The following is a 14397-nucleotide window of genomic DNA, read 5'->3' on the forward strand; positions in this document are numbered from 1 at the left end:
AAGACTAGATAAGGTCTCTTACAAAGAATTAAAATAAAAAACAGAAAAATGATGGCCCACACTCAAGTCTTTATGCATTCCAACTTTTGGGGCTTTATGAGTGGAAATGCACAGAGAACAAGGAAGGTCCTTCCAGAGGGAACAGACAGTGGCTCACGACCAGGGAAATGAGCAGCTAGAGGTATGAACTTGAAGCAAATTCTGACAGAGGCAGGTCAGAAGGCAAAATGTCTTTTGGTGGCCCTCCTGCTTCTCAATCTAGTCTCTTATTAACTCAGCATGCTGCCACCACGTTAAATCTTCCTAAAGGGCCCTTCTTAGCAGGAGGACATAGCCCAGTGGTAGAACCCATGCTCAGCATGCACAGGGTCCTGGGTTCAATCCCCGGTACCTCCATTAAACACAGAAATGACAAAAACAAATGTCCACTTACATTTATCCTTCAGTCTAAGGTTAAACAATCTTTTAAAAACATAAGCCACACCATGTCACTCTTCTGCCCCAAACCATTCAATAACTCCATCACTGTGGGAAGAAAAATCCTAAGCCCTTAAAATGGCCTGCAATGCCCTGCCTGGAGTGGGCCCCTTTCTCACCTCAGGTCCTATCACTTCTGCTCCGGGTCACTCTGCTGGACCCACAGTCCTCAAACGTGCCGCGTACACAGGCCTCAGGGCGGCCACTGTTGGGACGCTTTCCCCAGACCCACCCGGGGCTCATGCCTCACCCCACTCACCACCTTAGCAGAGCAGAGAGGCATTCCCTGTCCCTTGTGTATGACACATCAGCCTTCCCACTGCTTGACACTCATTTCCCCCGTGTTGTTCTTCATGGTTCTAATTACCATCAGAAAAGTTACCATATTTATTGTGTACCTCCCCCAGTTAGAACGCAAGCTCTATCAGAATAAGAACGTCAACTCTTCCATTCTCTGCTGTAACCACCTGAGATAAAGCACACTATACAGCAGCACATATGAGGCACTAAAAATACTTGTTGAGGGAATGAATCAATGAAACAATCATATGTATGTAAAGCACTGCAGAGACTGGTTTAAATGAAGCTGACTTGGAATTTAGGGAATGGAGAGAAAATTCTATGTGAGCCTTGATCGCAGAGGGATTTAAACATTACATAGTTGGTAGCAGGGTTATAACCAGAACGTTTTAGACCAGGGAAATTAAACCGAGAGCAACAACTAAGAGGAATCAAGAGAAATACGTGCTCCAGCAAATCAATGTGGAGTCAGCAAAGCAGGCGTGAGGTTATGGTTTGACTTCAGGCAGAACCTACGACAGTGAAGTTTTTGGTTTTGTTTTTTTATTGGAGTGAACTCCTTGATTTCAGTGTATTTGGGAGGTATAATTTATTATGAAAATTACAATACTTACAGTTCTTCACTTACCATTATAAAAATTTTCAAACATGCAAATTGAAGGACTTATACAGTGAACAGTCATATACCCACCTCTTTGATTCTAGAGTTAACATTTTGTTACATTTGCTTTATCTCCTATTTGCCCATCCAGAATGAGGAGATAGACAGATGCACATTAAAAGACAGAGTTGCCATGGGAACACAGCATCCAAGGATGGGTTGAACGTTAGGAAGGGAAATCAATACTACCTGAGGTTCACTACTCAGAAGACAATGGTGAACCTGAAGTTCTCTCTTTGCAGAGGGGCATGGAAGACTGAAATTTCCAAAGCAAGGGAAGAGGAAGGAACAAGCAGTGGTACCATGGCAGTCAGTGAGGAAGGGAAAAACTTGAGAATCCTCAGAAAGAAAAAAATCTAAGCAAATCAAATCAAGATCTGAGATGATTTAATCAGTATAACATCCAGAGGTGCGAACACAGAAGTACTTTCCTCTAAATGTGTAAGCAACGCATGGTAACACAGGAGGGTGATACTCAGAGGCTCTGTTTAGATATTGTCAAAAGTTTAGAAGCAAGAAGATGAGCCACCTCAACGCTACTTAAAATGCGTGAGGCCTTCACAAGTCTATGAATTTACTTCCACTCTTTTCTACCTGAATGTTTCTCATTCACTCACCTGGTGAGTTCTGACCAGGGGTGTTTTCCTCTTCTAACCATGGCTGGTCTCCTTGCTTCAATTTGAAGATTTCAGCTGGTTTGGAACTTTGCAACCCTGTTCATGAAAAATAACAGGATATTTATGAAAACACCTTTGGACATGCGATCTAAACATTGTGAAATGATACCTTTTACAGATTGTGCAACAGCACCTTGGAGAAGATCTTTCCCCTAGGAGTAGGGGAAGCATACCCTTCTGTCTGAGGCCCAAGAGGAAACTGAGACTACCACTTATAAAATCCAAGTCTTCTGTAGGAGTCAGCAAACTATGGTCTGTGGCTGTAACTAAGACATTACATTTTTACATTTTAAAAGTGTTATTTAAAAAAAGGAGGGGAGGGATACGTTAGGAGTTTGGGGTTAACAGATACACACTACCATGTATAAAACAGATAAACAACAGGGACCTACTGTATAGCACAGGGAACTATACTCAGTATCTTGTAATAGCCTATAATGGAAAAGGATCTGGAAAAGAATATATATATCTGTGTGTGTGTAACTGCATCACTTTGCTATACGTCTGAAACTAATACACTGTAAATTAACTATACTTCATTTAAAAAGTTATAAGATTTTTTAAATAAACAAAAAAATTAATACTATTATTACAAGATAACACTATTATGATTTAGAGTTAACATCAAATCTTCTAATATCCAATCAGTACAATTCCCTAGATGTATTAGTAACAAATTCACTTCCTCTTTCAAAGCCACACTTAACTTTTAGACTCAGAAGCTACCACATCTCTTTAACCTAAAGAGAAAGTTCAACACAATAAATGTAGACACAAATATTCATTATTATTAGACCATTATATTTGCAGAGAAAAACCTAGATAATTCAGCTTAAAATTGTACAAGTTATATTAAAGCAGTGCAGTTAAACACCAAACATTAAAATTAAAATTATGAAGAATGAATAAAGATATAGAGAAATATCAAAAAAAAAAAAAAAGCGTTACAGAGACAGAAGGTAGCTCACATGGCCTGCAATGTTTACTATCTGGCCCTTCACCAAAAAGGTCCGACTTTCTGTTACATTATTCAACACTTCAGATACCCTCCAAAGCATTCCACAACTGAGGAAGACTGCTGACGCGGCACAGGGGGGCGGTCCTCACCCACGGACACCAGGTGGCTGTAGTTCTCTAGCATCACGTCCCGGTACAGGGCCTTCTGGTCAGGGGCCAGGAGCTGCCACTCCTCCCACGTGAAGTCCACGGCCACATCTTCAAATAATAATGATCCCTGTAGTAACAAATTCTTCTTTAATGTAAGTGATTCTTATTTTCTTTAATAATTCTTTTTTCAGTAGTTTTTTTCTGATTTGTTTTTTAGGGGGTAGGTAATTGGGTTTGTTTATCTATTTATTTTAATGGGGGTACTGGGGATTGAACCCAGGACCTTGTGCACGCTAAGCACGCACACTACCACTGAATTATACTCTCCCTCCCATAATCTGTGATTATTTAATGATTTGGAAGAGATGTACAGAAATTTATTCTAATCATTTCTACGCTATAGACTGTATCTATATATGCAGTTTACATCATATACTGGGGAAGAATGGGAATTCTTCTACAGACATCCTGCTGCTTTATTTCAGCCATCCATTCACTCACTAATTCAGAAGGTTTTCTGGAATGTGGTCATTAGAGCCTCTTGTTAACCTTGACAAGATCTGCCGTCTGTGTGTGTACGTGCATGCCCTGAACTACATGTGGATGGCATCAAAATGAACACTCGTGTTCTTGCCTTCAAGGAGCCTTCACTTTGCGTGAGTTAAATAGAAACAGTAAGTTCTAGAATTAAACATGAAAAACCTGAAGATGCTGGAAATGTAAGACCCTGGGTATAAACTCTGTTTAATATGTAGAAAGGCAAAATAGAGACTATTAAAGATGAATGAGCTAACTTGAAACAGACGAATTCTCGAAACAAGAAATACAATCACTGAAATGAGAAATTCAACCTATCTCCTGACTACAAATTAGATATAACCAAGAGGGAACTAGACAGCAGATCTGAAGTATGAAAGACAACAATGGAAAACACAACAGCGAGGCTGAGAGAGATGAAGGGACGAGTGAGAATGTTGAATTTACACCGATTCTGAGCGTGAGGGAAGAACAGGAAATTTGACGGAAGGTAATAACCAAAGATGTAAGGGTGGAGAATATTTTAGAACTGGTAAATGACCCCAAACCTTGGGGTGAGGGAACCCAACAATTCCAAGTAAGATCAGGGAAAACAGATCCATTCCTAGACACACAGAAGTAAAACTGCAAATCACCAAACTCAAAGGGAAAATTCCAAACTCTCCAGGAGGAGAACACATATACCTAACAAAAGAATAACAAATACGATTTAACGCCACTAAGCAATGACAGAGTCAGAAAAAGAATGGAATAGTAGGGGGAGGGTATAGCTCAGTGGCAGAGTGCGTGCTTAGCATGCACAAGGTCCTGGGTTCAATCCCCAGTACCTCCACTAAAAAATAAAATAAAATAAAAAATCAATTAAAAATACATGAAGAAGGGATTGCATTAAATCTGTAGATTGCCTTGGGCAGTGTGATCATTTTATCAATATTGACTCTTCCAATCCAAGAGCATGGGATACCTTCCCATTTTTTAAAGTCATCTTTAATTTCCTTCATCAATGGTTTATAGTTTTCTGTGTATAATTCTTTCACCTCCTTGGTTAGATTTATTTCTAGGTATTTTATTACTTTGGGTGCTATTTTAAAGGGGATTGTTTCTTTACTTTCTTTTTCTGTTGATTCATTGTTAGTGTAAAGAAATGCAACTGATTTTTGGACATTAATCTTGTAACCTGCTACCTTGCTGAATTCTTCGATCAGCTCTAGTAGTTTTTGTGTGGGCCGTATGATCCAGGAATCCCGCTCCTGGGCATATATCCAGAAGCAACCTTACTTCAAAATGACACCTGCACCCCATGTTCATAGCAGCACTATTTACAATAGCCAAGACATGAAAACAGCCTAAATGTCCATCAACAGATGACTGGATAAAGAAGTAGTGGTATATTTATACAATGGAATACTATTCAGCCATAAGAACCGACAACATAACGCCATTTGCAGCAACATGGATGCTCCTGGAGAATGTCATTCTAAGTGAAGTAAGCCAGAAAGAGAAAGAAAAATACCATATGAGATTGCTCATATGTGGAATCTAAAAAAAAACAACAAACAAACAAAGCATAAATACAAAACAGAAATAGACTCATAGACATAGAATACAAACTTCTGGTTGCCAAGGGGGCAGGGGGTGGGAAGGGATAGACTGGGATTTCAAAACTGTAGAATAGATAAACAAGATTATACTGTATAGCACAGGGAAATATACACAAAATGTTATGGTAGCTCACAGAGAAAAAAATGTGACAATGAATATATATATGCTCATGTATAACTGAAAAATTGTGCTGAACACTGGAATTTGACACAACATTGTAAAATGATTATAAATCAATAAAAAATGTTAAAAACAAATACATAAAGAAACCTAACTACCTCTCCCCAAAAAAAGAATGGAATAGTACTTTCAAAGTGCTGAGTGAAATAACTTCCAACCAAGGATGTTACACTTATTAGTATATCTTAATATGATATATGGATTTCTCCTATTGTTTCTAATAAGCTTGTGGTGATTCTCAGCTTTTTCCATTTATGCAGCCAAATTATCTGTAAGTAAGGAAAGTTTTAAATCCTCTTTTCCAAATTTATTTCTCTTTTACCTCTTTTCTTGACTAGTATTTCTAAATAATGTGGTGTTGGTGGACATCTTTGTCTTGTTCCAATTTTAGGTAACATATCAAAGGGGGTATGAAAGTTTCTGAGGATGTTTCACATTATCAAACTGACTAGGGCCCTATGGTATTTAATGGTCGGGGACCGAGGGTGCTATATATCTTGTAAAGCAAATGACAGTCCCATAACAGGACTAACTGTGAAGCTCAAGATGTCAATAGTACCCACAGCCTCCCTCCCACTGAAAAGCATAAGTATAGTAAGTTATGTTGTATCCCAGAATAAAACTCAAAAATATTTAAAGGAATAAAAATCCATCACTCAACAATAAAAAATTTACAGTGCCAGGCAGCCCATCCAAATTACCAGATATGCAAAGAGAAAATAGACTCATACAAAGACAAAGGATCATCAATGGAAACAAAACCAAAAATGACATATATAGTAGAATTAGTAGACAAGGATGTTGAAACACATATTATACATTCATATATTTAAGAAGGTAGAGGAAAGAATGAACATATGGAGTAACATGGAAAATATCAAACAGACCCAATTCCAACTCTAGAAATGGAAAAAAAGGAGTCAAGAAAAGTTCTGAGCAGATTCTCTGACCTACAGTTCCACCATTCCAGGTTTGCCTTGACATTGACATTAAAGTTAGTGTTTCTTTTTCTTCAGATTCAGGCTCTTATCAATATGTAATTTTACCAGTGAATCAAATCCATTTTTATAAGCCTCTACAAATACAAGAAGAAGAAAAAAAGTGGGGGGAATAAAGAAACATTAAAACTCACCTGGACCTTGGTCATTTTCTTCTGCTCTTAGAAGATGGCCAGGAATGGGGATCTCTTGGTTTCTATATACTTCTAGACTGTCATTCAAATTCTGGTCGTAGATCTCACATCTCAAGTTAATGATATCCCCACAAGTGATGCTCTCCTGGTCCTGGAACTTCCTTCTCCTTACTTCACTTGATTCTAAGGACTTAAAAGCAAAGTTACTGTTAGTGGTACATTCCCTTGGGCCTCACACCTTGTCAGTGTTGCTATAGGTGCGGAACCATAGTTCCCACGAAGATATCCACATTCTAATCTGCGGAACCTGTGACTATGTTATATCACATAGCAAAGGGGAACTGAGGTTGCTAATAAGATGACCTAAAAACAGATTTCCTGGATTGTTTCGGTGGGCCCAACACAATCACAAGGGTCCTTATACGTGGAAGAAAGCAGAAGAGACCAGAGAGAGATGATTTGACAAGAACTCCACAGACCATTGTTGGCTTTGGAAATGAGGGGAAAGGGAACCAGGAGCCAAATAGCGTGGGCAGCCTTTAGAAGGTGGAAAAGACAAACAGATTCTCCCCCTAGAGCCTCCAGGAAAGACACACTCCTACTGAGATCTTGATTTTAGCCCATAAGATTCTTGTTGAAATTCTAACCTATGGAACTGTAAGGTAATAGACTTGTGCTGTTTAAGCCACTAATTCTTATGTAAACTTACAGAACCAACAGAAAACTAATATAGGTGTCCACTTGCCCTCTAACATAAAATCCCAATGCTTAAAAGTTTTCTTTTGTTTAGGAAACCAAAACATCTAGACTTCAAAGGCAATGCAAACATTAAAGATTAACGTGCTAGGCAAATCATAAGCTTTTTAAAAATTTCACCCTCACCGCCAGTCTAGAAGTATCAAATCACTAGATCCATGTATACATGAAGAGAGTCAAGGCTTAAAACCTAGAGATAGTCCTTTGTCCAGAATTGCATACGTTCTAAGAGGCAGTGCTGGAATTAAAACCCAGGTCTTTTTCTCTCCAAAGCTCATGACCTTAACTACTGTGCTTTCTTAATCAAACAATCTCTAAAGTTTAGTTCCATGTAGGATTTCCTAAAAAGTTTACTACCCATAAATTCACATCAGAAGGTAACATATAGACATAGTCCATTTGTTGGACTTCTGAAACAGCTCTCAGAACACTCAATGCATGCATGCGCACACACACACACACGCACGCACACACACACACACACAAGCACTCTTATTCCACAGAGAAATGGAAAAGGAGTATGTCCCAACACTCATTCCAAAGCAGCAAATCAAAGAGAGACAAGGAGTCAGAAAGACTCACATTATAAGGTCGTTAATTCAGTGGAGTTACCATGGATTTCCTTCTAGCCACAAACTTCTTATTTTCCAGTAGCTTTTCTAAACCCCCAAAGCCACAGACCCCTACAGCAACTCTTCTTTGACCTCTGGGTACATTCATTCTCCCTCGGTCTCCAACTAGCATCACGTTACTCTCAGCACCAGGACTAGAGATCTGGACAAAAGAAAGGATATAAAACTATTTATAGGACTATTAAAGGCTATAAAACTGTAGCTGTAAAACTAAGGACTGTTCATGGGGAGGAGGACATGAATGCGACATGAATGCAGGGAAGGGTCTTTTAAGGCAACATTTGTGGTGAGGGCAGCAAGGGCCATGGCTTTCTTCCAACTGGTTGGTGGTGAAGTAACAGGGAGGTGTTTCAGAAGTCTTAATCATCAACCTTCTGGCTGCAGCCAGTCTGAGGTCTACCTGCTGTGGTCAGCAAGTAGTAAGCATCCTGCCCACAACTGGCATCTTATAACAACTCAAAGATATGCATCAGTTGTGTAATCCCGCGAACTAGGATTCCGTGAACTATTGTTTCCTAACAGCTTTCCCTGTGTTTCTGCACTCCCTCACTTCCCTAACTAGTCTGCTCTTTGGAATACAGGGAAGACCTAGGAGACCAAAGCCTTTTTCTACAAACCAGAAACAGGGGACACAAGCCGGGCTTCCCTACCCGGGACCCGGTCAGTTTCAATATCCCCTTTTCTTTGATGCTCCTCAATTCTGCGGCCAACAGAAGAAGGATATGAAAAAGAGTAAGTTTTGAATATAGAGGTTAATCATGAACTCGGCAGGGGAACTTGGTTTTAGGGGGGCTGGGTTTCAAAACACCCACGCGGATACACACCCTCCCCAACACAAACCCTCACCAACATGACCTTCGGTTATTTATCTCTTCAGACACTTAAAAACACCGACTGCCAAGGGCCCATTACTATAGCCAAGAGTACCCAGCGACTGGACCTAAAGAAAGCCCCAGAAGGCCTTTAACTGGACTCACAGGCCCCTCAGTCCGGACCCACGGACCCACGTGAAGACGCGGACCCACCTGATGCTGAGGTTCTCAAGGCTCCTGGCAGCTACCAAAGACTGAACTCTCTTCCAGAATGATCCCCAGTCGTACTCTCGCGCCCTAGTCCCCTCTCTGGCTGTCGCTAGGGACGCTTCTGACCTGGCCGGACCTCAGCGGGTTTTGGGGGTGTTGGAGTTCTGGCCTCTAGCCCAGCTCTATGACGCAACGTGGCCACGCCCACCCCGGCGATGGGCCGGAAGTGGTCACCATGGAGGCTGCGGCTCAGAGCTCAGAGAATTGAAGCCACTTTGGGACACTTCCCTGCCTTTCCCTCCCCGTTGTCGGTCGGAAGCACTGTACTGAATAACTCTTCAAAATCTGAAGCCTATCTAAGGCTGTGGCGGCGAGGCTGGATCCTTTCGTACAAGACGGAGAGATGGCGGCGCCCATGAGTCACACGGGTGGAGCGGCATGGGAGCGGCCATCTTGCAGGAAGTGCAGTCCCGTACGGCACTGAGACCAAGAGCTAATAATGCTACTAAGGAGCCTTCGGACGTTTGTAGGAGCCGAGAAGTGTTAGAGAGGCGGCGGTCAAACCGTGGGCGAAACACGACTTCGAGCCCTGGTGAAAGTAGGGAATGACGTCGAGCGGGGATGGGAATGAGGAAGGCCGGTCTGGATGAGGTTGGTCAGGGACCTGTTGAAGGGGCGGGCTGACGGAACATCGCTGCCCTCAGGGGCCTGGGGGTGTGGTTACCGCTCCTAGGGAAGGGAGAGGGGTAAGGCTTCAAATATATACAAACATTTCCTAAAAAAACGAAGGGCATTTGAGAGCCATTAAATGATGAGGTATGCTATTACATTTTGGGGCATCATTCCCAAATAAACACACTTAAGAAATATTAGCCATTATGTTATGCAGGTGGAGGGGTAGTTAAGGAGATAATCTGTACATCCTTTTTAGAGGGTAATTTGGAATTATCTATACAATAAAATTTTTCATTCTCGTTGATCTAGAAATTCCAATGCTAAGAATCTTTGTTAAAAATTCTTTTTATATTAACCACAGAAAGTTTTTTTTTAACTTTTTAAAAAAGTTTTGGTAAAAAAAATTTTAAACTAGTAATAATCTGAATGTACAATCAGCAGGTGAATAGTTCAGTAAATTAATTCATCCCTTCAAGGTGAGTCTATAGCCATTAAAAAGCCAATTATAGAATTACCAGTATTTTTTTAAATGACTAATTGATAGGATGAAATATTACTGATGTCCAGAACAGTATTTATAACATCATCCTCATACGGCAAAATTTAATAAACATATTCACTTTAGAATTTTCAATGGATTAAGTGCAACTGACAGTTTTGATTATATTTGGGGTTTGGGCTTGGAGTTGGAATCTTCTCCAAGTACCCACTAAATTCTAAAAGAGTTTATTAACAGAACATCAAGACATACTGCCTCCTCAAACTAGCAACTCTAATAGGAATCCTTGAGGGGAGAGTGGGAGAGTAGAGCTCAGTGGTAGAGTGCATGCTTAGCATGCCCGAGGTCCTGGGTTCAATCCCCATTACCTCCATTAAAAATAAAGTAGGGAAAAGGGTATAGCTCAAGTGGCAGAGCATGTGCTTAATATGCATGAGGTCCTGGGTTCAATCCCCAGTACCTCCTCTAAAAATATATAAATAAACCTAATTACCTCCCCCCCCAAAAATTTTTTTAAATAAACATAAATTTAAAAATAAAATGGGAATCCTTCCAGACTGACTTTTTCCTTATTCTGTTTCTCATCCAGCAATCACTATTACACAATAAATCAAGAATGGAGATGTGAGAATTACCTGGATTGTAGGCTGATGTAGGATGAAGCCAAAACATAACCTATATGTCATCATCACACTGGCCACCAATTCCTAGTAATGCTGTCTCAGAAATAATTCCCAGGGGCTGGGAGGTATAGCTTAGTGGTAGAGCACGTGCTTGGAGTGCACAAGGTCCTTGGTTCAATCCTCAGCGCCTCCATTTAAGGGAAAAAAAGTAAATAAATAAAAACTTTTATAAAATAATAATTCCTGAATCACTCCCTGTACTCTCCATCATTGCTTTAGTCCATTTATCTGAATTACTACTGAATTTGCCACCTCCCTGGTCCTTACAAGTACGCAGCTTTCTAACCACCTTTTTTTCCCATACCACAACCATCTTTATTACCATACCCTCCATGAAACCCTGAATTAATTTATGGATTACAGACTAAAGGAAGATCTCAAGAAAATGCTTCTAAGGCTGTATACAAGCAAATACCAGATTCTCCATTATCATCGTCCATTACTCCTTGCCTTATACTTAGTTCCTACATTATTCTGCCTGTTCCCAATGCCTTGTGGTCTCATGCTACCAGGAATTTGCAAATGCTTTCCTTCCTGGAAGTGCCAGGCACACGGGAAGTAGTGAAAGAGTATTAGTTACTCTGGTTGTCCTTTCCTGAGTCATCTTAGATGTCACTTCTTCAGATAGCAGGAGGGGACCCCTTTCCAGGTCAATCTCAATTACAGTAATACAATTATCAAATGTAAAACTGCAACCATGTTGTGTTGCTAAGGACAAGAAGTACAGAAATCAGCAACAGAGAATAGAGAAAACATCTCTATACAAGGGGTGATTGAAGATCATTTCTCTTTCTAGACCATCATAGTATACTGACTTGACTGTCCTCCAAAAAGGACTGTGAGATCCTCAGACAGAAACTCTGTAATATTTTTGTATCCCCTAGTGCTCAGAACAAAAACTGAACAGAGGCTCCCACAACGGACTATTAAATGAGTAACTGAATTTGGCTTACAGGATAGTCTTCCCTTCCTCAGTTCCATGCAAGGTGCCGTTCTCCTCAGTAATAATTAAATACAGCAGGAGTGCAAGAGAATGTACATACTGTGCTGCTTTTTGAAAAGAAAAGGGACAAAAAAATAACATCTACTTGCTTGCACTGCCAAAAAAAACCAAGAAAACAAAAAACCACTGAAAGGATTCACAATAAACAAACTTACCTGTAGGAGGCAGAAGATCAAGGGAAAACCGAGAGGGTAAAAGTGAGTCTCATAAATGCACCTTTTTTACATAGTTTAAGTTTTGAACCACGTGACAATATGACCTACTCAATTTCAGTCCAATCCTGATGGGGAATACACATCTAAATCCAGGAAACGTACAACTGCCCATGTCTATAAAGTGCTGGTAAGGAGAGGACACAGTTCTGCGGAGGGCTAGAAATTGGGGCACCTGGCCGAGTGAGGGCAAGCTTCACTGAAGAAGTGATCATTGCAGAGAATGAAGGATGAAGACCCAGAAGATGGGAAGATACAGGGGCCCTGACTGATCAGTTCAGCAGTGAGCTGGCCTGGCCCTGCCTCGGCCAGGAAGTGGAGGTTCACAGGCCAGGAAGTGGAGGGGAGCAGAGGGTCTGGTCGCCGGACCGCTCATGACATTCTTTGCTGGAGACTCTCTGCCCTGAACCCATCCCATTATAACGTGACAGTGGTGACAGGGACAGTAATCCAGGATTTAGGACAAATACGTTCAAAATGAGGTGTGCATCAGGCCCTTCTTGAAAATGCAAGCTCTTGGGCTCCAGCCCCAGAGGTTCTGGTTTAGGAGATGTGGGGTGAGATTCAGGAATTGGCATTAAGTTTCTCGGAGAATCCGAGGCAGGAAGCTCGTCAGAGACAGTTGTCAGAAACAGTCCTGGAATGTTCTCTGGCTACAAATATGACGGGTGATTCCGCTCAGTACTTAAATCTTGGCTCAGATTATATCCAGAAAAGCCTTTCCCTGGGGAAGGGGAAGTCTCCCTCACTGTGACCTACAGATTACTATAAATTACTATCTATTACTAGACTTTATTTCACCTCGTAGGATTTATCATTTCCTGACATTTTAAAATCCATTTACCGCCTCTCTCCTTCACTAGATTGGACGGTCCACCATGAAGGCTGTTCCCTTGCCTGTTTGGTTCACTGATGTTTCCTGAGGGGTAAAACAGTGACTTGCACAGTGATGGTGCTTTTAAAATATTTCTGGAGTAAACTACCCAAACCCAGGATTTCAACTGACTTCTGAGTCGACCACAGCGTGGCACATTTCCATTTCTTTTCCTATGAGCAGGACTCAGTGTTTGTAACTGGTATCTTCTGTTTTTATGGGATCATGGGAAAGAATTCTGCATAAAGGAGTAAGCAAAGACCCGACTCTCAGGACAGCGGGAAAGAATGAGGGGGATAGAAGTCACCTGTCTCAGTTCAGCAGGTCCCAGATAAGCAGATAAGCCGAGATCCTTTTTTTTTTTTTTTTTTTTAATGGAGGTACTGGGGATTGAACCCAGGACCCCATGCATGCTGAGCATGCGCTCTACCACTGAGCTATATCCTCCCCACCAAGCCGGGATCTGTAAATGGCAATTCTTCACAGGTGATACGCCTGAGGACAAATCTAAGGCTCCGTCTCCAAGACATTCCAAAAAGACCTCACCTTCCCCCCATTCCCTACGCCCGACACCGCTCTTAAAGACGACGGCTCTTACTTCACCTTTTGTTCTGTTTATTCCAGGAATCATTTTCCTTTTCTGCTTTGTCCCTTTAAAGTCAGTTATGTCTCTCTGATCCCAGTCTGGGGTGTCAGTTTTGTTCTTCAGAACCGTCATTCCCTTCAGTGACAGAATACTTTTTGATTAGCCCATTCATTTATTCTTTCAGTTTCCAAATCTATGTACGGTAAGGGCTTTGGTGCTGAGAAATAAAAAGCCATGGAAACCAGCACTCACCAACATAACTTTTTGGAACAATGGAAATGATGCTAGAGAGTTTTTCCATTGTGTCACCATTTTGCTCCTTGTCTGTGCTGTGCAGCTCGACAGCCACCAGTCACACGTGTCTGCTGAGCACCTGAAATGCAGCTGGTGCAACTGAGGAACTGATTTTTCATCTTACTGGTTTGCAATTTTTTTAAACATTAAAGTTTGAGTAAAGCCACGAAAATTAAGGAACTTATAACCTCCTTGTGGAGGTAACAAACAGGCATAGCTCAGTGGTGCCGCACATGCTTAGCATGCAACACGTCCTGGGTTCAATCCCCAGTGCCTCCATTTAAAAAATAATAACTTATTCGTGTTCATGGTGCTTAAGTACCATTATTAAGAGTCCTTCCCCAAGGGGAGGGTGTAGCTCAGTGGTAGAGCACATGCTTAGCATGCACGAGGTCCTGTGTTCAATCCCCAGTACCTCCCCTAAGAATGAATAAATAAGTAAACCTAATTACCTCCCCTCCAAAATTAAAATGAAAACAAAATAAATT

General features: G+C 41.1%; 1 protein-coding gene across 6 annotated transcripts in view; it reads right to left on the reverse strand.

Moving 5' to 3' along the window:
• Window positions 1–10514, reverse strand: part of LOC102506640 (zinc finger protein 350) — a 45941-nt gene extending 35427 nt beyond the window's left edge. For 2 of the 6 annotated variants that reach the window (XM_032487777.1, XM_032487772.1), the window contains exons 1-6: window positions 9087–10514; window positions 8712–8761; window positions 8012–8203; window positions 6674–6863; window positions 3223–3349; window positions 2056–2151 (exon numbers count right to left, since the gene is read on the reverse strand). In XM_032487777.1, the coding sequence (XP_032343668.1) occupies window positions 2056–2151; window positions 3223–3349; window positions 6674–6688 (238 nt within the window). In that variant the 5' untranslated portion in view covers window positions 6689–6863; window positions 8012–8203; window positions 8712–8761; window positions 9087–10514. Of the gene's footprint in view, window positions 1–2055; window positions 2152–3222; window positions 3350–6673; window positions 6864–8011; window positions 8204–8711; window positions 8762–9086 lie in introns of those variants that run through there. The other 4 variants (XM_032487773.1, XM_032487774.1, XM_032487775.1 and 1 more) reach the window with 4 other exon arrangements.
• Window positions 10515–14397: the final 3883 nt, after the last annotated feature.

This window comes from Camelus ferus, chromosome 9 (assembly GCF_009834535.1).
Source record: "Camelus ferus isolate YT-003-E chromosome 9, BCGSAC_Cfer_1.0, whole genome shotgun sequence".
In the NCBI taxonomy this organism is placed as follows: domain Eukaryota; kingdom Metazoa; phylum Chordata; class Mammalia; order Artiodactyla; family Camelidae; genus Camelus; species Camelus ferus.